This window comes from Ipomoea nil, unplaced genomic scaffold (assembly GCF_001879475.1).
Source record: "Ipomoea nil cultivar Tokyo-kokei standard unplaced genomic scaffold, Asagao_1.1 scaffold2975, whole genome shotgun sequence".
In the NCBI taxonomy this organism is placed as follows: Eukaryota; Viridiplantae; Streptophyta; class Magnoliopsida; order Solanales; family Convolvulaceae; genus Ipomoea; species Ipomoea nil.
In genome coordinates this window covers 2,601,495-2,625,260 of record NW_017619403.1, presented here as the reverse complement: position 1 = coordinate 2,625,260, position 23,766 = coordinate 2,601,495, and the positions used below count along the sequence as shown (strand labels likewise).

General features: G+C 37.2%; 3 protein-coding genes and 1 long non-coding RNA gene across 4 annotated transcripts; 3 read left to right on the top strand and 1 right to left on the bottom strand.

Moving 5' to 3' along the window:
- The first annotated feature begins 5,246 nt into the window (after positions 1 to 5,246).
- On the top strand, positions 5,247 to 10,410 carry LOC109163206 (ubiquitin receptor RAD23b-like). The gene is made up of 12 exons (XM_019311968.1): positions 5,247 to 5,444; positions 6,672 to 6,833; positions 7,017 to 7,055; positions 7,921 to 7,985; positions 8,073 to 8,117; positions 8,250 to 8,427; positions 8,511 to 8,642; positions 8,720 to 8,785; positions 8,890 to 8,937; positions 9,028 to 9,137; positions 9,826 to 9,910; positions 10,002 to 10,410. The coding sequence occupies exons 1-12, from the start codon at positions 5,379 to 5,381 to the stop codon at positions 10,116 to 10,118; spliced, it is 1,113 nt and encodes a 370-aa protein (XP_019167513.1). The 5' UTR covers positions 5,247 to 5,378; the 3' UTR covers positions 10,119 to 10,410.
- A 1,072-nt stretch (positions 10,411 to 11,482) lies between these two features.
- On the top strand, positions 11,483 to 13,705 carry LOC109163003. Its single transcript, XR_002051190.1, has 2 exons — positions 11,483 to 11,611; positions 13,078 to 13,705. It is a non-coding gene; the product is annotated as an uncharacterized LOC109163003 (long non-coding RNA).
- Positions 13,706 to 16,756: 3,051 nt separating this feature from the next.
- LOC109163154 (probable folate-biopterin transporter 3) lies at positions 16,757 to 20,407 on the top strand. Its single transcript, XM_019311897.1, has 5 exons — positions 16,757 to 17,407; positions 17,692 to 17,948; positions 18,432 to 18,527; positions 18,620 to 18,790; positions 19,223 to 20,407. The coding sequence occupies exons 1-5, from the start codon at positions 17,044 to 17,046 to the stop codon at positions 19,832 to 19,834; spliced, it is 1,500 nt and encodes a 499-aa protein (XP_019167442.1). The 5' UTR covers positions 16,757 to 17,043; the 3' UTR covers positions 19,835 to 20,407.
- Positions 20,408 to 20,489: 82 nt separating this feature from the next.
- LOC109163155 (aspartyl protease family protein At5g10770) lies at positions 20,490 to 22,688 on the bottom strand. Its single transcript, XM_019311898.1, has 2 exons — positions 22,324 to 22,688; positions 20,490 to 21,962 (listed from the first exon to the last, which is right to left on the bottom strand). Exons 1-2 carry the CDS (start codon positions 22,499 to 22,501, stop codon positions 20,680 to 20,682), a joined length of 1,461 nt encoding a protein of 486 aa, XP_019167443.1. The 5' UTR covers positions 22,502 to 22,688; the 3' UTR covers positions 20,490 to 20,679.
- Between the last annotated feature and the right edge of the window lie 1,078 nt (positions 22,689 to 23,766).

Sequence of the window (23,766 nt, the reverse complement as noted above, 5' to 3'; positions counted from 1 at the left end):
ATTAAAAAAATATTAAATATACATTGAATAATACCTGGAAAGTCAACCAAAACTGCTTTTAGTTGAGCTAAAAGAGACATATATGCTTCATGAGACTGAGACTCAACTAATGCTTTCCATGATTGGTAGAAAAAATCCTAATGATGGTTAGATGGTATCGATGGTCTGCACTTTCTCAAAATACTTCTATAGATATGCCATCTACAAAGTAATCCTTTAGCATCCGGATACACATTTTTACATGCTTTCATCAATGCCAACTCTCGATCCGTGACGATAACACGCGGGGTAATGCATCCCTCAATTGTAGCTTTGAGACAATTTAATGCCCAAGTATAAGTGGACTCATTCTCTTTGTGCATGAAGGCGAACGCTACGCAAAATGTCATGTTGGTCGAAGTTACACCCACCATTTCGACGAGGGGCATCGAGTACCTATTTGTTTTATACGTCGCATCTATCAACAACACATGTGGAAATGCACGCCACTTCTCCAAAGATTTAGGATGAACAAAAAACAAATCTTCTAACTCATTTGTTGCAATATTAGTTCGACTCTCATGCAAATAATCATTGTTATGTAAAAAAGACATAACAACTTGCATTTGAGTTTTACCTGCTTTCTCCATCATCCGAAATTTTTGGCGTGCATTGTATATGGTTTTTGTGATGGAAACATTTTCCGGATTTTGCCTCTTCACAGACGTTAAAATGTCTCGTGGTTTCACATGCATCGCTGACAAATTTTCCACCAATTCAACTTCATTTCCTGATAATCGCCTTGCATAAGGGTGACCTTCAAGGTGCAACGCAGGATCATGATTATGTACTCCACATATTACCCTTATCCTCCAGCAACCATCAACAAGTATGTATTTCCCCTCCAACTGCAATGAACAATCAATTTTTCTTGTACCCGTGTTTTTGGATGAGATTTTTTTTGGCACGTAAGCACCACCACGGTCACACTGAAATATAACTGTAGCACTCTTATTCTTATTCCGGGACCTTTTAATCACAATAACATATCAAAGATCCCGACCTCTACTTTGAACCCATTCAATTAAATCTTCGCGAGACATGAATGCCTAATAAAAAAAAAATATTTGTATCAATAATAAAAATATGACTATACCTAGTATTATATATGACTATACCTTTTTTTTTTTTTTGCCTTGTTTGGTTCTAAATAATAATAATAATAATAATAATAATATTATTATTATTATTATTATTATTATGGCGTGAATGACTACATGCATGTATACCAACATATTTATAAAAAAAAAAACACATAAATTAAGTATACATACTAATTAAAGCACAATATATACAAACATGTTGTTGCTTACATGCTTACAAGTTAATAATAATATTAAAACAAAAGAATATAGTAGAAAGATCCTATGCATATATATAAATCAATATGGAACTATGATTTGTGTATGAATTTTGTTTTACCGTTTTTGTAGACCATTCGCATGCAACCTCGAGATTTAGGTTCACTTGATCTTCATCTTTATTTCTATTGTCATCATAAAGTTTGATTGCATTTTCATCCTAAATAGGCAAACAAATAACAACTCTTGATATATTAAAGCAATGAATTTTCTAATAACAAATAAATATACGTACTTAAATTTCTAAATAATATGTAAAAGCAATGAACTTTTTTTTTTTGAAAAAGTAAAAGCAATGAACTTAAATTTCTAAATATTTTCAAAAAAAAAAAAAAAAAACTTAAATTTCTAAATAATATATAAAAGCAATGAACAAATATACGTAAGTTCAATTGTAACATTTCATTAACAATTCAAATAAAAAATTAAATTACCTCATAATGTTGTTGATTTTGATCATTGTAACTAAGAAATTGTCTTTGATTTTGATCATTGTAGCTAAAAAAAATCTTCAATTCAACCGTCCATAGCTTATAGATTGTATGAGACATATACATCACACACACCCCACATATATATAGAGTCATTTGAGTCCAATCTGTATTCCCTGCCGTCCAAATTACCAATGGTTTCATCTCACGAAAATCAATATTAACTAAAAAATATGTATTGAAATTATAAACTTTAAAAAAATATGTATTCAAATTGCAAACTTATAAAATCTATGTATTGAAATAAGATATTTAAAATAAAGAGGAGAAAGATAAAGAGGCAAAAAAAGAAGACAAAGAGGTGATTTAAAAAAAAAAAAAAAAAAAAAAAAAAAAAAAAAAACATTAACGGGGTCACCTTCTCACCGAAGAAGGTAACTGGGCTGCCTTCTCCGGTGAGAAGGCAGCCCAGTGGGTCGCCTTCTCACCGGAGAAGGCGACCCAGGTAGATTTCTACCTGGGTTGCCTTCTCCGGTGAGAAGGCAACTCACAATGGGTTGCCTTCTCACCGGAGAAGGCAACCCAGGTAGAAATCTGCCTGGGTCGCCTTCTCCGGCGAGAAGGTAGAAATCTGCCTGGGTCGCCTTCTCCGGCGAGAAGGCGACCCACTGGGCTGCCTTCTCACCGGAGAAGATGAGTCTTTTTTTTTTTTTTTTAATGTATTAATTAATTAAATTTTAAATTATCAAAGTATTAATTGCAAGTTTGACAAGGTGGTGGAAATAGCATTTTGACCACCCATTAGGCTATTTGCACCACCTATGTATTTATTGTAAGTTTTTAACTTTTTATATTTTTAATGTACTTTTTATCTTATTTTAGTCAAGGGGGGTGCAAATAGCAACACCCAACTGTAATGATCATTGTTTGATCAAGTAATTGTTTTGTGGGTCAAACATGTTTAATTATCTCAGCTCAAACAATGTCATTATCTCAGTAACATTATGTCATGTTTGCATACTAGTAGTATTAATGATGGTCAAGGTGTATAAATAAATTTTGACAACTTGATTACACGGGGAATCAAATTTGACTTAATTTAGGAGCAAATATCAATTTTGATCTCATGAATATTAATAAAATGACGGTTTTGGTTCATATGTTTAATTCCTACCAATTTTCATACACGACTATTGTTTTAGTACTAATTTTAATCCACAACTATTATTTTAGTACCAAAATTTATCACGTCGGTCACTCATCTATTTAAGACATCCCGGAATCTAAAAATTTTAAGGGCATTTTCGTCATTTTCAACTTAGGATTCCAATATGAGCATAAACAAATGAATTTAAACCCTAAGATCGATCTCAATTCGCAGTTCTCCTCCTCATCCTACCTTAATTTGATGAAGAAAACTGCGAATTGGGATAGATTTTAAGGCTTAAATCCCTTTATTCATGCTTAAATAGGGATCCTAATTTGAAAAGCACGAAACTACCCTTAATAATTTCATATTTTGGCATGTCTTAAACGAAAGCGTGACCAGTGTGATGAATTTTGATACTAAAACAATAGTTGTGGATGAAAATTGGTACTAAAACAATAGTTGTTGATGAAAATTGGTAGGAATTAAACATGTGAACCAAAACTATCATTTTGCTAATACTCGTGGGATCAAAATTGGTATTTGCTCCTTAATTTAGTCCTCACTTTCAAGTAGCAGTAAGTTTCAAGTGTATGGTATAATGGTGCAAATTAAGCCTAACAAATGCCATAACCCTTTCAAGTTTTGATTAGGTGAAATTCCTTAGGTATTTGCTTTATATTTTTTAAAAGAAATTGTAACTTGTGAAAATAAAGAAAGAGACCAGTGAAATTGCAAAGAAATGCTACACTTTGATTTAAAAAAGTGCATTGTTCTCATAACATTTCAGAAGATTTACACTATGAATGTTTTAATACCAACTGAATATGTTTGCAATAATCGCTACAAATCCTATGTCAAAAAAAAAAAAAAAACTCTTTATCTTCTCAATATCATTTCTCATTGAAGACATTTCTTCCTTCAAACTAGAAACACCATGCTTCAAATCCTATAACATATATTTGGAGTACCTCTTAACACATCATCTTCCTTCCAAAAAAAAAAAAAAAAAACCATTCAATACTAATTGATATTTGTAGAATAAATATCATTAAAAATTTAAAATTTGAAGTGTCACTGCAAGAAAAATGCACATAAACAACGATTTTTCACCGTTGTCGTATAAATAAAATTTATGTTGTTGAAGTAAGTGTTGTATTATGGAAAACTGTCTTGATGTATTTGGTTCATTTTTTGAAAAATGAGTATAATTAAACATTTTAATTATTTTATTTAGAATATAAAAATATTTATAATAATATTAAAAATAATGTTATTTATTAAAATCGAAAAAAAAAAAAATCTCTGTTGGCGGGCATTCATTTTCCTCCAAAATAGTGTTATTTTTCCAAGTCAATGAAAAATGATTTCCGTTAACTTGATTTTGAAGGCACATCCAAACACTGAAAATCTGAAAAATGATATACAGAATTATTTTTCGAGTTTTCGAACACACTCTAATAGTCTAATTTACCCCGTTAAAGGAATATATTAAAAAAAATTGCGTCATAAACAATAGTTTTTGAAAGGGGAAATAAACTTTCCTTTTTCTTTATAAAGTGAACAATAATAATAATAATAATAATAATAATAATAAAATTGAAATCCAAAAGCGCTCACTAATTTCTTAATTGAGTTAATACCCAAAATCGTCCTCGACTATAGCGGGTTTTCTCAATTTCGTCCTAAACGACTTTGGTGACCTAATATCGTCCCAGACTTTTGTGTTTCGCTCAATTTAGTCCTCCATTTGTTATTCCGTCAAATTGGTGTTAAATAAAGGGACAATTCAGTAATGTCAATATTGATCTTTCTTTACTTTCAACTTGTAAAGTGCGAAATTCCTCTTTCTTGTACGAATTACACCTAGAATTACTCCCGGACCTGCAAATCAAATTTTATATTCGCAGTTTTAGGAGTAATTCGTAAAAAAAAAAAAAGATTTCGCAGTTCACATGTCTATGAGTAAAGAGATGCCAATATTAAAATTACTGAATTGTTTATTTATTTAACACCAAATGGACAGAATAACAAATGAGGGACTAAATTGAGCAAAAACACAAAAGTCTGGGACTAAATTGAGCGAAACACAAAAGTCTGGGACGATATTAGGTCACTAAAGTCGTTTAGGACGAAATTGAGAAAAACCACTATAGTCGATGACGATTTTGGGTATTAAGTCTTTCTTAATTATTTTTGCTGCAAACCCAAAAACTATTTTTTTTTTTTTTTATATCTTTAAAATAATTTCCACTGATTTTAAGTATAAATATCTTCTTCACTCTTTCGATTCGTGAAAGCAGCAGCATTTACAATTGTTGGTTGTTGTTCGAATCTAGGGTTCTTTTTTAAGCCCTATTCTTACCGTTTTCCCCTTTCGATCCGTGTCATTTTGCCGAGATGAAGCTTACCGTCAAAACTCTCAAAGGCAGTCACTTTGATATTAGGGTTCAACCCTCCGACACCGTCAGTCTTTCCCTCATGTATTTCTATTTTGTATTTGCGTAAATGTACATATCTGTTTAGGTATTGCTTTGTTTTGGTTGCTCCAATTTGAATTTAAAACCTCAGATAGCTGGGAATTTTCGTATTTTATATCTGAGTTATAGTGAGATGATGTTTCAATGAAATTCATTGCTGAGTATTTGATAACATAGTTTTGGATTTCTGCATAACTGTTTCAGTATATCTTCTTGATGCTTATTTCAATCTGTTGCTGAAGTGTTTTTGGGTATGGGAACAATTCATTAACAAAGTGAAAATTTTAGCTGCGTAGATATATTATTAAAGTGGGTAATTTGTCTGTATCCTACTGCAAATTACTGTAGTTTTATCTTCGCCCAGTTGTTAAGGATTCGGACAGAGCAAAGGCTTAGCTTTGTTAAATAAAATTTCCCCCCATTCTAACATGAAAAAATGATCAAGGTATTGGCACTTAAAATAATTGTAACTTCCTGTGCAAGTTTTCTGCATTATTGGGAAAGTATGATTTGCATGCATCCTTATTATAATGCGTTAAAAATGAGTGCAGTGGAAAATACAGTTTAGTTTCTTGTCCTTTAATAAATCATGTAATGAATTGTGTATGCAACGGATGATTTTAATGTTTAAGGCAGAAATTATATTGCAATGCACATTTTTTCGGAGTATTATCTTTAGTCTTTAGTCTTTACTCTGTCACATAAGTAGTAACATGCATTGCATTATTTATGAATTTATCATGACATTTAAAAATGATTTAGTTCAGATGACTCGATAGCAGTTTAGGTTGGAATGTTAATCTCTTAGTGCCCATGGTTGAGGGCTTGAGGCATTGTCAATGGTAATGTCCTTGCTTTGTGCGATGAATGCTCATCTCATTTAATATGCCTGAGGAATTGACAGAAAGATCGGAAAACTGAATAGATCCCTTAGTGCATCATGTTAGTAAAGTATGCTATTTGGGTGAAGCAGACAGATATGAGTATTGTTGATTTGATTGGGGTGGGGGGCAGTTAGTCATTTATTGAAAAGTCCTTGAACTTCTTGGCACATCAAAGTATCATGCATCACTCCAAACAACATAGTTTCCAGGTCACATGTGCTTTGCTTGTAATGGGATAAAAAAAATCAATGAAAAAGTGGGATTCCTTTTGATCTATTATCCTTCAGATGAGTTTTGAATTGACTGGGATATTCCTTTTAAAATTTTAGATTATGGCTGTAAAGAAAAACATTGAAGATGCACAGGGAAAGGACAGCTATCCATGTGGGCAGCAGTTACTTATTCATAATGGTAAAGTATTGAAAGATGAGAGCACGTTGGCTGAAAACAATGTTTCTGAAGATGGATTTCTTGTTGTCATGCTTAGCAAGGTAAAATTTCCTTTTAACATCTGGTTGTTGCTGCAAATTTGCAACTACTTTTGCTAGTGCTTTTGCCCACATTGTCCCGAATAATTTGTGTAGTATGAGTACCAGAATATTGCATCCAGACTTGTTATATAATTTATATTGGATGTTTGGACCAATTTTCTAGTAAATATTTTTATTATGCAGAGCAAAACTGTAGGATCAAGTGGGACATCATCTGCACAGGTGTGTTGATCATATCATAGCCCGAGATATTATGGATAAGGGTCAAATAGACCCTCCAACTATATACCAAAATGCAATTAGGCCCTCAAACAAAAAAATCTTCGAATTGAACTCTTAAACTGATTAAACTTGTGCAATTAACATATTTAACATGTTACCAAAAGGTAAACCCGTAAGGGACATCATCTGCACAGGTGTGTTGATCATATCATAGCCCGAGATATTATGGATAAGGGTCAAATAGACCCTCCAACTATATACCAAAATGCAATTAGGCCCTCAAACAAAAAAATCTTCGAATTGAACTCTTAAACTGATTAAACTTGTGCAATTAACATATTTAACATGTTACCAAAAGGTAAACCCGTAAATTTTGCTTGCTTGGCATCTGATGTGGCATTTGATTCAAAAGAAAATTTAAAAAGAAAAACTATATTAAAAAAAAAAAGCTGCTGGCGGGCTTCTCTGTTTGATTTGAACGACGAAGCCAGCATCTGAACGGAAGCCAATGGCTTCTCTGTTCAAATCTCATGGAGAAGCCTGCCGGCTTCTTTGTGGCTGCCATAGCGTCGTTGTTGATTTTTATTTTTTTTAAAAAAAAAAATTAATCCACGTGACATCTTACTTGGCATCCTGCGTGGCAGGTGACTTGGGGTAACATGCTATTACAGGTCAAATGGGTTAATTGCACTGTTTTAATAAGTTTAAGGGTTCAATTGGAGGTTTTTTTAGTTCAAGGACCTAATTGCACTTTGGTATATAGTTGGAGGGTCTATTTGACCTTTATCCCGAGATATTATTGTACCCCTATGTGTTTTGTCATGTTTGATATCTCTTCTTTTTCTCCTACTGTTCCTTTAAACAGCCCTCAGCAACTGGTGCTCCAACTTCTAATCCTACTACACCAGCTGAAGTTCCTTCTTCAGCACCGTGAGTTTAAATGACAAATGTTAGTTTGCTTTAGCTGTTTGTTATGTTGGACAACCACTAATTTCTGCCGTGAATTTTAACTTGTAGGGCCCCTAAGAGTGTAGCATCTGCTTCTGATGCTGCAACGGCTAGGTACAAACTGCTCATCCATCTAATGATATAATTTTTATTTTTCCCTTCTAGGATTTTGTTTGTGATCAAAGCTTCTCTGACTCACATTTTTTGCTCAAGTGGCTGACTTCACGTGATGTTCTGTTGTTGTAGTGTTCCCTCTGATACTTATAGTCAAGCTGCTTCGAATTTAGTAGCTGGTAATAATCTTGAGCAGACCATACAACAAATTATGGATATGGGTGGTGGAAATTGGGACAAGGAAACGGTTACACGTGCACTTCGTGCTGCTTATAACAACCCAGAAAGAGCTATTGACTATTTATATTCAGTAAGTTATTTGTGCCTTTACCCATGTCTATCCTTGCAACACGAACTTCTGTTAGTATTTACACACTGGTGTTTTGTTTATAGGGGATTCCAGAAACAGCTGAAGTTGCTCTACCCGTGGCTCAGAGTGGTGGGCCTGCTGCAGCTCAAGGTGCAGTTAATGCTATCCCTGTTTCGGGAGGACCGAATTCATCTCCCTTGAATTTGTTCCCTCAGGTCTGTTATGGTTTTCTCTTGTTCATCATAATATATGCCTGCATTTTCTTATAGACTATACACGGTAAATTTTATAGGAGCAGGTTGCTGGGGCTGCTGGTGCTGGTCTTGGATCCCTTGATTTTCTCAGAAACAACCAACAGGTATGATTCGTATCTTCCCAAGTCATCTTGTTTATAAGCCTAAATAAATGCATGTGTTACCTAATTCTAATGAAGTTATTGAAAGTGTCTTCTTTGCATTCCAGTTCCAAGCTTTGCGTTCAATGGTTCAAGCTAACCCACAAATCCTGCAGGTCAATATTCCGATTTAAACTTGTTGTGTTTCTTTGGTTTTTGATATATTCTGGCATTACAGTTGGTCCTTTTTTTTTTTTTTTTTGCAGCCTATGCTTCAGGAGCTAGGAAAGCAAAACCCCCATCTTTTAAGAACAATACAAGAGCACCATCAAGAGTTCCTCCAGTTGATCAATGAGCCTGTTGATGGTTCTGAGGGGTGAGTCTTCCAAGCTTGCTCCCTTTTTGTGCGTGTCCTTTGATGTATTATGCTGATCATTGTATTAGCAAATGATGCATCTGCTCAATTATGCTGGAAATCATAGTGGTTCTGTATTGTGGATCGATGCTCAATTCATTATTTGATATTGTTAGAGTATTAGAGTAATTTGCTGTATAAAGTGACTGATTTTGTGATTTTGTCATCCCATCATCATATTTCCCATGTACCTGACATCTTGTTTCTATTTGGGTCTGTTTGGAAACCCGGAAAATGACTTCTCGAAAATGTTTTCCGAGTTTTCAGTGTTTGGATGCAGTAGGAAAATCCAGTCAACGGAAAACATTTTCCGTTGACTGGGAAAATGTAGGCATTTTTGTGATTTTGGCGTAAGTCATTTTCCGCCAACATTCAAAACATGGTTGCCTTTGCTGCCGTCGTTACTTTTAATTCCTCAGTTTCCATCCATTCCTATATTTTCCAGAATGCAACCAAACACTGGAAAGGAAAATGTTTTCCGGAAAATGACTCATTTTCCGGAAAACATTTGCCAGAAGTCATTTTCCTGTTTTCCAAACGGCCTAAGGGAAGGTCATTGTTCTTGGAGCCAAGTTGGTTAGCCCGACATATTTGATGGATTACATTGTGAGAAGCATTCTCAATATTAATGTATTTGAATTTCTTGCAGGGACATATTTGATGATCAGCCCGAGCAAGATATTATGCCCCATACAGTCAGTGTTACGCCAGCAGAGCAGGAGGCAATTGAGAGGGTAAGAAAACCACTCTGATCTCTTTGTCCATCACACTCTTACATTACGCATACATAGTAACGAGAAGTTCTTGATTTCCGTGTTTCCTTAGCTTGAGGCCATGGGTTTCGATAGAGCACTAGTGATCGAGGCGTTTTTAGCGTGCGACCGCAATGAGGAATTGGCAGCAAACTATCTGCTGGAGCATTCAGGCGATTACGAGGACTGATTGATTTTAAATTCTTAGCTACATTCTTCAGGCAGAGTTTTTCCCAAGAGAGGTGTGGTTTAGAGGTTGGAGAGATGTAAAAGAGATGTTAATGATGGTTTATACTGTACTTCCCCAGGTGGAAAGCAGACTTTAACTGGCTTTGTTTTATCCGCACTCCCACCCTAGAGAGAAATATTTTTATAATTTTGATCTAGATATGCTAAGGTTGGTTCAGTATTCAGATCAGGGATGCATCATATGAATACATTGAATTGAATTGAATGAATCTTAACCAATAGTTGCTTGAGTCTCTCCTCCCTCTTCCTGCATTTTTTTTAATTAATCACTTTCCTGCAATGCTTATTGATCATTTATCAAAGAATGACCCTTACCCCAAAAGGCTGAATCCCCAACCCTAAGGGTCCTACACATTCCGACCCACAGAGCATGTGGGAGGATGTAAATCACGGTGACTGGGTTAGTGGACATGGCCAAATGCCAGTGCGCACAAGGAATCTGTCCACTTTGATATAATTTCTACACTACCACCGTCGAGGTTCGAACCTTGGTCTCTTATTCCAAATATTATTCACTAAACCAAAATACTGCTCACTAAACCATTGAGCTAAGCTCATGCGAGTATCAAAGAATGACCCTGAACTGGGGGATTTACTTATGATACTTGATTGACATTCATCAAAAGCGAAGGGTGATTGAATGGAAATGAGTCATCCATCCTTAACCAACGTTAAGACATTGACTTTTGATATGTAGCAGTCTTAAATCTCGAGGATAACTGTCCCACCCAATAGATATGCCTATAATTCAGCGAGGGAATCATTGACTTTGGTTATGGAGTAATCTTAAATCTCGAAGCCAACCGTTTCACTCAATAGAGATTCAGCGAAAGGATTAATTATTGTGTTCCACAATAGAAACCTCGATTTATATTGGAAGATTACTTGCTAATGAGTTAAATTGTACTGATTTCACAAGTTGAGATACTTAATTACAAATTTTAATAAATCACGAATAATTTGAAAGTGTATTTGACCTCTTTTTTTTTTTTTTCATATAATAATAATAATAATAATAATAATAATAATAATAATAATAATATAATAATAATAATAATAATAATAATAATAATAATAAAAAAGTGGATATCGTTCATCGTTGTATTTCTAAATTTGTTATATAGTCCGTGAGAGCGTGACTGTGATTTTTAAAGTGAGATATGATGGAGCGCCACAGAAATCAGCCCATGGATAGGCCGAATTACGATTGGACCCTTCAACGACTCCGAGGACTCACACTCGTCAAATCTTTCAACGGTGTATAGAAATATCCGGCGAGTCACAAACCCAAAATATGCACTCACCTCATCGCTCTACGCTCTCCAAACCAGCCGTGACGCACTTCCGGAAAGCCGCCGTTCCCGTTCATACGTCATTCTCATTCCATTTTCATCGATTTCACGCTCCGAATTTCGTCTCCATTTTCCTCAAATTGTAAGTCCGTTTTTGCTCTCTCTCTCTCACTTTTCATTTCTGCGTGGATGTGTATGCATGCGTTGTCATTTTCCGGATCTGCTGTGACTCTTTTCTTCTGTGAGATTTTGATTCGCTTTCTTCCGTTTTGATTACTTTTATAATTAAGCGTATCATGAATTGGATTATGGAGAAATTAAATGAGAGTTTCCGGAACTTTTACGGTGGTAATCTAGGCGGCGGCGTATAGAACATGCTAGATTTTGTGAGTCGGAGCACGCCTCATGCCTGCTTTTTTGTTGGTAACCTTATATATGATTATGATATACTCAGTGTAGTACACTTTGTACGTATACAAAAACCACGATAATAATACATAAATAAATAAAAGCCTGATTGAATGAATGAAACGGTGCCTGCTTTTTTGATTGAATGAATGAAACGGTGAAAGGAAGGTTGGTATCATGAGGTTTCTGGTCTGACCCAAGTACAAAGATTAAACTAGAAAGGAACTTTAACGTATGATAAAATGTATTTTGTGTGATTATTATATCCTCAATGCTGTAGTATATGTATACAACAACAATGCCTGATTGTGAGGGGTGACAGACCTTATGTCGTTTGCTGCTCGGAGCTATTAATGAATTTATAAATAGGTTCAAACACAAGGCTGCAAATTGGGATGATTGGGCGAGGTCTCTAAGTGGTCATATAATGGTGAATATTTTTCATTTAACTTGAGAAGAACTTTTGGTGTCAATATAGTCTGGTGTTGTTACTTAGCACATCAATTTTCTTAGACTATCTCTTCGGACTCTAGAGTTCTATGGTGATCTAGCTAGCTAATTGAAATTGGGCACCTTGCAATCTTCATGTGTACCCTGTCTGGACACCTTTGTATTATTTTTGTTAACTATATTGCTGCGTTTATTTTAATTCTTCAGTTTTTCATTCTCTATGTTTTCTCTGCTGGTTTTGTGATTCAACATTTCAATTTGTTTAACCTGGGGGGTGTGGTTGAGTGGAAGGGAGTAAGGGACTCATCCATCCTTAACCAAACGGCGAGGGTTCGATCCTTGGCTTTGGGTATGAAGCAACCTTAAATATCCAGGCCAGTTGTCTCACCCATTAGAGGTGCTTACAATTCAATGAGGGGATTAGTTACGGTGTCCGTCGGTGGAAACGAGGGGTCCACCCAAAAAAAAAACATTTCAATCTGTTATCTTCATGGCATGACTGTTGATGTTGTAGTTATTTGCTCCTTCAAACTTATATAATCTTGCTGCTAAGCTGGGGCACCTTGGGATGAATGCTAGCAGTAGGATGCATATGTATAAAATGTAGAGATACACTTTTCAGCTTGTTCTTGGGGCTCTCTATCATGCTTTGTGTATGTTTGTGAGTGCGCGTGCAAGAATGTAAGCGTATTGTTCAAATTTCTTTTTGGCTCTTCTACTTACTAATAAGTTGAATTGACGATGGTGTAGGAATCGGGGCTGATAGTGCAAATTCCAGCAGAACCTATGTCTCTTGACGACAAACTATCCTCACCTCACAGGAGGTCACAGACGACTGTGTTTCCAGTCTCACCGTCGTATAAAAAATTATATTCCCGAGGCGATGAATCAGGGAGCTGCTTGGCAATGCTTCAACGCCACCGGTTCCTTCTAACTTCTATGGGCTTGCTAGCTATTCTTTGCATCATCTATCTCTACTTCGCCATCACTCTTGGAGACAGCTCCTGCTCCGGGTTGACGGGCACTGAGAAAGCAACTTGTCTTTTGAAACGCGGAGCTTCTCTGACAAAAGGGAAATTCGGGAAATTGAAGTTTTGAAGTTCTAGCATGGTGATGGCTGTCTAATCTTGTGGATTCACTTACCGTTTTCTCTCCCCCCATTTTTTTTGTTTTGTTTTTTCTTTTTTAAAATTCTTTGAAAGGCTTACAGAGTTACAGCTCGATGTAGTACTCCCAAATCATTTTGGGTTATCTGAGGCTTGTTAAGTTTGGTAGTTTTGGTTGTACTTGTACATGTTAGTGCATGGAGCCATGGACACTGTTTCTGACGCATCTGTATTTCGGTGCTATTGAAGCAAAATTTTCTTGACCATGTTGACGTGGCATTGTTTTATTTATATGTGAATATGGTTGACTTTCGGTCAAATTATACGATAGACCAGAGTTAAGCTTAACGTATTATGTGCATTCACTTATGGCCCGTTTGGTTCACGGAATAGGCTGAGAATGGTATGACATTCCCAGTAATAGGCCTATTCCGTTGTTTGGTAACCATTTCTATTACCAGGAATAATATTCCTTGGTAATAGCCTATTACCTCAAATAAGGTAATAGCTATTACTAGGGCCCCCTGGTATTAGCCTAAAGGTAATAGCTATTACTAGGGCCCCCTGGTATTAGCCTATTACTGAACGCTCAGGAATAGATTTTAGAATCTATTTCCTTTTTTATCCCTTTCTTTAACCTAATTTTTTTTATCCTATATATAAATTTATCCTATTTTACCACTGTCACGGCCACCACCACCATTGCCGCCGCCGCCACCACCATCACTGCCGCTGCCGCCACCACCATCACTGTCGCTGCCGCCACCACCACCACCACCATCGCCACAACCGTCGTCGCCGCCTCCACCACTGCCACCGCCACCACTACCACCACCGCCACCACCACCATCACCGCCATCTCCATCACCATCGCCACCGTCGCCGCCACCGCCACTGCCACCAAAACCACCACCCAGCAGCACCACCGCCGCCACCACCGCTACAACCGTCGCCGTCCCCACCACCACTGTCACAACCGTCACCGTCACCACCACCACCGTCGCCCCCACCACTGCCACCGCCACCACCACCTACCACTCCAGCACCACCACCACCACCGCCACCACCATCATCACCACCACCGCCACCACTACCGCCACCATCACATATTTTTATAAGGGTATTTATGTCTTTTAAAACATATTTCATTTCTATTCCTTAAATCAACCAAACACTGTAATATAATTCCTAAAGTCTATTCCTTCCGCGGACCAAACAATAGAATACAATTCCTATTCTATTCCTTGCCTATTCCATTCCTTATGGAATAGTATTTCTATTATCTCAAAATTCATTCCGTGAACCAAACGTGCTGTTAATAAATTATGTGGTCGTAAATAAGCTTTTAATATATTAGCCTATTAGGGGTGTTTGATAAATAGTTGTTACTTGTTAGCTGATTAGGTTACTGAGTTTGACTAATTGATAGCATTTAGTTGGTTGTAGAAAAGTGTTTTGGTAAATTAGTTGTAGTTGATTATTTGCAAAATGACTTTCTCAAAAAGTTGATAAAAAAAACTGCTTTGAGTAACTTTTTGAATTTTGGAGCAATAAGCTATTACAAAAAGCTAATTAATCAAACACTTATATTGATTTTTAACAAAGTCAAATAGCTAATTAATAGTGGTTAAATAAGTCAAAATCGGTTAATAAGTTAACTATGTTACCAAATAGAACTAATTATGTGTCTATAATCAACATAATATGTGTCTTCAATTTTTTTTTTTTTTGAAAACAAGTGTCTTCAATTTATTTACAAACACATAATCTATTAACTGAATGCACATAATATGTTAATTATAAACACATAATTTTTAGATAAAAGCCCATAATTAAGGGTTCATGGTATAATAATTGTAACTTTTGAGGAGGTTTCAAATAGACGGGCTTGAGTCGGCCTACATTGACCTGCATATTTTTGTATCGAGTTAGCCCCATTTGATTAGATTTCAGACCGGGCTTGGTCAGGTCCAAAAAATATAAATTTAAGTTTGGCTCGATCTATAATCCAAAAACTAAAAAATATTAAAAATTATATATCAACAAATTTTACTTATGTTTTCTTTTTAAATTAGGTTTATAAGTTTATAGTCCATGGGAGGTCATCATCTTTAAAGTGATACATGGAGTTCTCGAGACCAATGTAAATGCTGATTCGGGGTATTGCCTCCTTCGGGACCATCGAAGATTATTACATGTATCACTTGTTTGCCGGTTGAAGGAGTTGATCGATCATTGTTGGGGCCGAGTTCTTTTGCCTTAGACTCTGTATCCCTTCTTGAATATTTTCTTCCAAAGACTTTTTCTCCTTACCTTTCTTGACGAATTGGGAGAGCTCTCCGACCTGAATCAATTTCTTGATTGCCTTCCAAAGCGTATGTCATTCTTTTGTATCATATTCTAATAGAGGTCTCTCGCCCTTAATGAAGAGTGGAACACATTAATGGCAGTCTTCATCCCTCTATTGGACTCCATTTAAATGGTTGTAGTACCTCTTAGCCAAGTTGGAGGTCGCAAATCCACGAGTAAATTGTCTTGCCAACTCGGCGAAATTGTCGATAGACTCTAGCCTAAGTGTTTTGAACTATTCTACCGCTCAACTAATTAAAGTGGAGATGGGTCAAAAGTCTCCTCAACTAGTAATTAATGTACTTTTTATATGCGAGGTGAGGCGAATATGCTAGGTTATCAGCATGCCTTACACGTGTTGGATGTTGGTTGGGCGGTCATAATTATTGTGCCAAGTATTTAACAAGGACTAAAAAAGTGATGAGACGTGATATGATTGAGCGTTTCACTTGGGGAATACCTCTAAGGTAGTTACAGAGAAAGAGACTCGGCGACCAGTTAGGCTAAAAGGCTTCTCAATCGAGTCTGATCCAAAGTGGTAGGTACGATATAAATATGTAAGGAAATTAATTGGGTGTGCATCGGGATCTCGAAGTCAGGTCGAAAGGTAAGGTTAATAGTGGTCGGGGGTGATCGAATACAATTGTTCTCTTACATATATGCTTGATCATACTAGTATATACCCTATTAGATCTGATCAGTCTAATTTTTAAAAAGACAAATTTGCTCTTATCATTTCAACAATAATAAATCCATTAAAAATTTCTAACTATTTTCACCGACAATTTGACCAGATTAATTGAAATTGACCAAAATTAAATATTTGTAGATTGAAATTGACAATTTTTAAACTCGTGAACCAAATTTAGAAATACTCTAATAATTATAGGATAAAAAATGACATTTTTTCTTGTTTTATTTACGGAAATACAAAGTATATTTATTTATTTCAGTATTAATTTTTAATAAGGCTTTAGCCCAAATCCATGCCTGCCTGCCTGCCTACCTACCAGGCCGGCACCCGGGTACCAATCTACCACGACCGGCCTACCAACTAAGGCAATGCTGCAACGATGAAGAGAAGTCATTAACGTTAGTCAAAGCAGCCAACTACCTTGTTTTCCGGGTCCCTCACTTTCCTCGTTTCTATTTTCTAATCTCCATAACAGATCAATCTCGATGGGTTCTGTTTAGTTTCCTCAATTACTCCCCAATTCGGTCTTTAATATTCCATCAATTCTTGAACAGAATCGGCGGAATAATGGGCCAAGACGAGGCCTTTCTCCTTGAGGGTCAATCCCAGAAGGAGAGGAAGTCAAATGATTGGACTTGGAGGTGGAGGTGGAGGCCGTTTGATTGGTTTAGGAAGCTCAGTGATGTTCTGCATTGGAGCTTTGTTTTGTCAGTGGTGATTGTTTATGGAATCAATCAAGGGTTGAGTTTGGGTTTGAGTCGGATTAGTATTCAGTACTATATGAAGGATGAGCAAAAGCTACAGCCCTCTGAAGCTCAGATTTTTACTGGAATTATATCTCTCCCTTGGATTGTTAAGCCTCTCTGGGGTTTGCTTACTGATGTTCTTCCCATTGCTGGATATAGAAGAAGGCCTTACTTCATTCTTGCTGGTATTGAGTTTCTTTTTTTTCCTTCCAATTTGTTCTTTAGGAGTTAATTGTGTTATGTTTTCTGGGTTAATCTCTTTCTGGAAATGTTGCAATACCCTTTATTGGAATTCAAAATGATATTGTGTGCTTCTATCAGAAATCAAAATGAGAATAGCCTGTTGTAATTCACATGTTTTACCAAAGAAACTAAGAAAGCCAAAGATGTTTATGTAAAGAGGAATGATTGTTTAATCTTAATCTTTTATGCTTTTGTTGTGTGAATTCCAATTCTTTTTGCTCCTTAGGTTCCCTCGGTGTCATTGCCATGCTTACCCTATCGATGAACCAATTACGGATCGAACTTGCTTTGTTATGCTTAATGGCTGGCAGTGCTGGGGTTGCAATAGCGGATGTGATTATCGATGCCTGTGTAACCGAGAACAGCATAAGCCATCCGTCTCTGGCTGGTGACATGCAAAGCTTATGCGGAGGGAGCTCTTCGGTTGGACAACTAATTGGGTATATGATCAGTGGCTTTTTAGTTCATCTAATCGGATCAAAGGTAATGTACTAAATTATTTTGCTCTACTTATTTCTGAGTTGTCTACTTTTTTGTTGAACATCACTACATAAGACTATTTCTTGCTGGATATAATTGATAAATAGCCCAACCTAGATTATATGGCCATGTTTGGCAAATGGCTGTTAGTTGTTAGCTGATTGGGTTAATTAGAGGGTATAACTAGTTGATAACATTAGCTTATTGTAGAAAGGTGTTTGGTAAATTAGCTGTTAGCTGATAGCTGTTGGTATAATTTCTTTTCTCAATAAGCTAATTGAAAAAGTTGCTTTGAGTAGCGTTTTGAATTTTAGCGTTTTGGAGTACAAAAAGCTAATTAACCAAACACTTATATTGATTTTTAAATCAAGTCAAACAACTAATAGTGATCAAATAAGCCAAAATTGGCCTATAGGCTAACTATTTTACCAAACAGGGCGATATTTTTAATCAAATCGTGATCCTTTCTTTGCTCAATTCTGGCAGGGAGTGTTTGGAATTCTGAGTATGCCGCCTTCTCTAGTTGTTTTGGTAGGAATCATGATACGAGAAAAGTTTACGCCTTCTGGGACCTACAGACGAGTGAGTTTTCTGTTCCTAACGTATTAGGATGTACAAGAGACTCTTGCCTGTACTCTTTAATAATAAGCTCTCGAATTGTTAATGAAAATCAGGTTAGCCAAAAGTTTGGTGATGCTGGTAAGGCTATGGTGATGGCACTGAAATGCAAGACTATTTGGAGACCGTGCTTGTACATGTACATTTCTCTTGCAGTGAGTCTGCACATTCACGAGGGAATGTTTTATTGGTACACTGATGCAAAGGATGGCCCGTCCTTCTCTCAGGTACTCAATTTTGTCAAGAATAATGTTAGGCGTTGGCCGAGTTCAGCCCCTGCTTGATTCGAGACGTGACACTGTGGCTTAACATAGAGGGATGTGGTTAAATGGTTAATGTTCACCTACTTATCATCAATTGGTTTTAAGTAGGATATGGCAACCAGATAGCCAAAGAACTCTGTGGTTAAGCGTGCTTGACTTACAGGAGTCACGGGATCAGTCATCCCCTGGGGGAAGTAAGCATAATGCCGCTCTGAGATCCAACAAATAATATTCTGAATTCGTTGGATTCGAATTCAATCTGCTAACTGAAAGTTTCTTAGATTGCTGATTTCATTTTATTTATTCGTGTAGAAGATTCTGAAGTTGACTAATGATCTATAGGATTACTAAGTTGGTTACTGCTCGTAAACTCATTAGTGAGTATTCTTTATGCAGGAAGTTGTGGGGTCCATATCCTCTGTTGGTGCAGTGGGCTCGCTTCTCGGGGTTCTTCTCTATCACAATGCTTTTAGGCACCACCCGTTTCGTCGTGTTCTGTTCTGGTCTCAATTGCTGTTCGGTGCTTCGGGATTACTGGATTTAATATTGGTATCACGGATAAATTTGAAATTTGGCATCCCCGATTACGTTGTTGCTGTGAGCGATGCAGCCATCACTCATATGATCGCGCGTCTCAAATGGATGCCTCTTCTTGTACTTAGCTCAAAGCTTTGCCCTTCGGGCATCGAAGGAACCTTTTTCGCTCTGCTGATGTCAATCGATCACGTTGGCATGCTCTCAGCGTCTTGGGCTGGAGGCTTTTTACTTCACGTCTTTAACGTTACACGCACACAATTCGACAACCTCGGGACAGTCATTGTGATTAGGAGTTTATTGAGAGTCTTGCCGATAGGGCTTTTGTTTTTGGTGCCCAGCAGTGACCCGAACGCTTCCATTCTCCCAACCGAAATGTTGCCAACTAAGAAGGGCGAAGATTCAGCGAAAACCGATAATATGGAAATGGCCGCGCTTATCAACCCAGTAGACCAGACTTTAGCCAAGGAATGAGCAAAAAAGAAGGCATGTTACTATCACCCGCAAGAAGAAAAAAGATTTCCAGGTTTTATAAGTGTCTGGAGAAGCATAAGATTATGCTCCGGAGATAGATCTCTACTAACTCTTCGGTAAGAAATTGGTGCCCGCTGATTCAGGTTCTGATAAAGCTGGCTTTCTACAGTTTATACACATTTGTACAAATTCCATTCTCTCCGATATAACTAAATCTGGGCACGTTTTGCTGCAATATGGAGGGGCAAACAGAATCATTTTTAGCTGGAGCCTTTAACCACTTTTATTTACCATTTTGGCTCAAAGATTCGGGAGCTCGGTCCCCAACACATTCCATGTGGACCCATGTATCGTTTTTTTATGCCTGCAGAGAATACGCCATTACATTACAGATTCTGGGTTTCCTGCAGGAATGACAGTTTTTACGAGTAAACTATGCATATCATATATTTTCTGATCTAGTACAACAGTATTCACCGTCTTTTACCTTGTCCGTTTGTAGCATCCCTGACTTTTGATGTCTCTAAACACAGTTTGTTTATTACCCATTTGCATTTATATATTGCATTTTCTCGAATTGGAATATCTGGATTTGTTCTTTCTGGTTTATGAACTGTCATAGTGAAAACTGAAAAGGAAACTTTTTTTTTTAAACCTCCAAGTTGAGTCATACAATTTTACATGAATATTACGCTTTTGATTGTTTTGTGGTAACATTCTTAGCCATTATAACTTGCATACATTATCTATTCTGCAGTTTTTAGCAGGTAAAACTGCAGATATATTTCTATACCAAGAATCTTCTTAAGGCTTGTTTGGGAAGTTATAAGCCATTACAGTTTGGTCTACATGAAGCTGCAGGTCTCTTTTGCAAACCCGACTTGTGAATTTTTCGTGTCGTAGATGACCCTGGTGTTCCTCTGCTGATAGTTTCCTATAATCCCGATCTCGGCTTCATAGGCGAGGCTTGCCAGGGCCAAACAGACCTGAGAAGCGTCTCTCCTGGCGAAGTAGAAAATCCCGGTGGCGTCCACGCTCAGCTCGGCCCCGCCACCGTCGAAGTGCAGTTTGACGGTGGGGATGTTCACTTCATCGTAGGTGGAGAGATCAAAGCAAGTGTCGAGGATTGAGAAGCCCGGTGCGAGAGGGTAGCCCGAGAACTGTTTCAAGAACTCGGCCTTCACGGCTTTGTAGGTGGACGGGGGAAGCCTCGTGATGACCGTCCCGGAGTCGAGAATTATGCCGCCGTTGCTGCCGCCAGAACCCGAGGTTTGAACCTGTACTCCCCCCACGCTGGTGCCGGTGAGGTTGAGGGTGTAGAAGGTGTAGAGCTGCGGGTTCTGAAGCATGGCAGCGTAAGATATGGGGGTCGAGTTCTTTAAAGCCAATGGATTTTCACCAAACACGAGAGAGCCGGAATCATCGGCTTGAGATGAAGGTAAGCAGTAGGAGAAAACCCCTCCAAAAACATCTTTGGTTTGAGAAATGAGAGACACATCACTCCTCCCAAGCCCCATCAGCCCGGAGGCTGATCCAAACAGCCCTTTATTGTTCCTCCCACACCCAAACACAAAACCCTCAACAGAAGTCGTGCCAAGAGCCAGACGGTCCCTGCCCAGTTCCCCGTTCGTGTAGGACCCATCGCCATAGCTCACAGAATAGCTACACACACTACTCGCGTTCCCCCCACAGAGCCCTAAATTCCCCGTCGCAAACTGCAAAGACTGACAGGCCGAGGCATTGCACGGGACCGAGAGATAAGAAGGGGACATTGAGGGGTTAAAGAGAGGCTGTGGTTGACTATAACATGATCTGCAAGGCTGGCATTGGACCCATGTTAGGTCACTCCCTGTATCAACAATTACTGTCATGTTTCTCCTGCCTATGCTTATGGTCACAATGTAGTTTAGAGTCTGTAGTTTGAAACCAGAAGTGATTGGTGTCTGGGCTTGTTCTGAACCCTCAATTTTCTTTCTGGAAATAGCATTCTTGATGTGGGATTGTATCGATCGTACCCGAATTTCATCATCTGCCAGGCTTTTCTTCTGCCATTCTTCCCAGTTCTTTACTGCCCCAGAACACAAGCCCTTGTGCTTCATCTCCAAAATGGTTGCCCCATTTTCTTTCCCTAACACAAAATCAAGAAGTAATTTTGGTTTGCATTGAAAGAAAGAAAGAATGAGAAAACTGGGTATTAAATTAAATGACTTTTATGAAAGACATCAAGTAAAATTAAGCATGCAATGGAAGACATCATCTTTTAATTAAGAGTACAACTTTAATCACAGGAAAGATGATTAGATTAACATTGTCTATCCTTAATGCTCCATATCTTAAAGCCAGACAAAGACAAAGCATAAAGGTTATTGACTAGCTAGCTATAACAAAGCAGATCCCAAGAAAAAGCAAATGCCCACTAGCTAGTAACAAAAAAAAAACATTTTTTTTTTGGGTTTTAATTTTCTTCTTCCCTAAAGGCTAAAACTCACTTGATTTCTGGGATGAACAACTTGGGTTAAGGTTGTACCCTTTCCTCCATGTTCTGGGTTGGAGTTTTTTCAACGGAAAAACTACCTGTTTCTCTCCATAACTGTCAACAGAATCACCAGAAGTAGTAAGCACAAGCAGCAGAAGGAGAAAACCAAGAAATGATGACCACAATGACATTTTCAACAGAGCTTAGCAAGCTTGTAGTGCATATACTTATTATGCAAAACTATTGAGAGAAAGATGGTAATATTAATAACTCAAAGAATAATGTGTTTTGGGGGACTATTAATCTTGAAAATAATGAAGAGAGAAAAGAGGATGAATAAGGAGAAGGGAGAGGAGAGATTCTTGGGAGTTGGAAGTAGGCATGAGAACAAAAGGAGGGGCTGGCTGAAGGGGACCCCACAATTGCATGAGAAATTATTGGGATTTCACGTGCAGTATGTATGTGTGTCTATATATATATATATAGAGGTACGATCGTGCAGTGTATTTGAAAATGTTTGACAGTGTATATCAAATGTTGAAAACTAAAAGGTGAAAAAATCGCTGACAGTTTCTAATTTTCACAATGCATTTGGAAATGTTTGATGGTGTATTTAGATATACTTGACGTTGCATATAAAAGGTTGAAAATTAATGAAAAGGGAAAAAATGCAGTTACATTTTTGTAATTATAATTGTGCATTTTAGAATGCTTTACAGTACATTCTGTTGGATGGAGGCTGGTAAAAGCTAGTCTAGCACTTGGGAAATTGTTGGGCGAAGACCGGTAAATGGTTTAAAGGGCCAAGTCCAACGCCTAGTGTCTCGAAAATGTGTCCAAGACCTAGTGTCTCAAAAATGTGTAGCGGTATAAGGAAATAAAGTTGTGCCCTCGCTACTAGCTATATATAGCTTTTGGCGTAAGTGATAAGCGTTTGATCCTAATTAATACATTCGAAGATAACTGAAAGTGCATTTAGAAACTCTTGTGGTGACATGGGAGAGTAATGTAATGTAATGAGAATAAGGTAGTGTTGGTGCATTTAGAATTGTTTGATGATGCATCCACACGTTCCTCTCTCTCTCTCTCTCTCTCTCTCTATATATATATATATATATATATATATATATATATATCGCACAATAGATGCATTCCAAAATCAACAGCCAAGATTCAATATTAATTAAAAAACACGTGGGTAGCATATTTGTAATTTTGAGTAAGTAGGTAAGATTATCTTTTGTATTCGAGTGCACATTTTTCCTTCTTCAAGAGCATATTTCTCTTATTCGAGTGCATCTATTTTGTTTCAGTACTTAGTTTTTCATTTGAGTGCACATCTTGGTGACTTTAAGTGCAAACATTTGGCCTTCAACGGTACGTTTTGTAGTCTCAAGTGCATGTTTTCATTTCTAATAGTGCACAATTAATTTTCTTCTCTTTTTCCCTTTTAGTA

Bases quoted from the DNA above. Each gene is read 5' to 3' on its own strand.
- LOC109163206 (XM_019311968.1), top strand. From the start codon at position 5,379: ATGAAGCTTACCGTCAAAACTCTCAAAGGCAGTCACTTTGATATTAGG. The intron at 6,834-7,016 runs GTAAAATTTCCT...TTTATTATGCAG, and splicing joins TTGTTGTCATGCTTAGCAAG to AGCAAAACTGTAGGATCAAG. The intron at 8,786-8,889 runs GTATGATTCGTA...TTTGCATTCCAG, and splicing joins TTCTCAGAAACAACCAACAG to TTCCAAGCTTTGCGTTCAAT.
- LOC109163154 (XM_019311897.1), top strand. From the start codon at position 17,044: ATGGGCCAAGACGAGGCCTTTCTCCTTGAGGGTCAATCCCAGAAGGAG. The intron at 17,949-18,431 runs GTAATGTACTAA...CAATTCTGGCAG, and splicing joins TTCATCTAATCGGATCAAAG to GGAGTGTTTGGAATTCTGAG. The intron at 18,791-19,222 runs GTACTCAATTTT...TTCTTTATGCAG, and splicing joins ATGGCCCGTCCTTCTCTCAG to GAAGTTGTGGGGTCCATATC.
- LOC109163155 (XM_019311898.1), bottom strand. From the start codon at position 22,501: ATGTCATTGTGGTCATCATTTCTTGGTTTTCTCCTTCTGCTGCTTGTG. The intron at 21,963-22,323 runs GTGAGTTTTAGC...ATTTTGTGTTAG, and splicing joins TTGTTCATCCCAGAAATCAA to GGAAAGAAAATGGGGCAACC.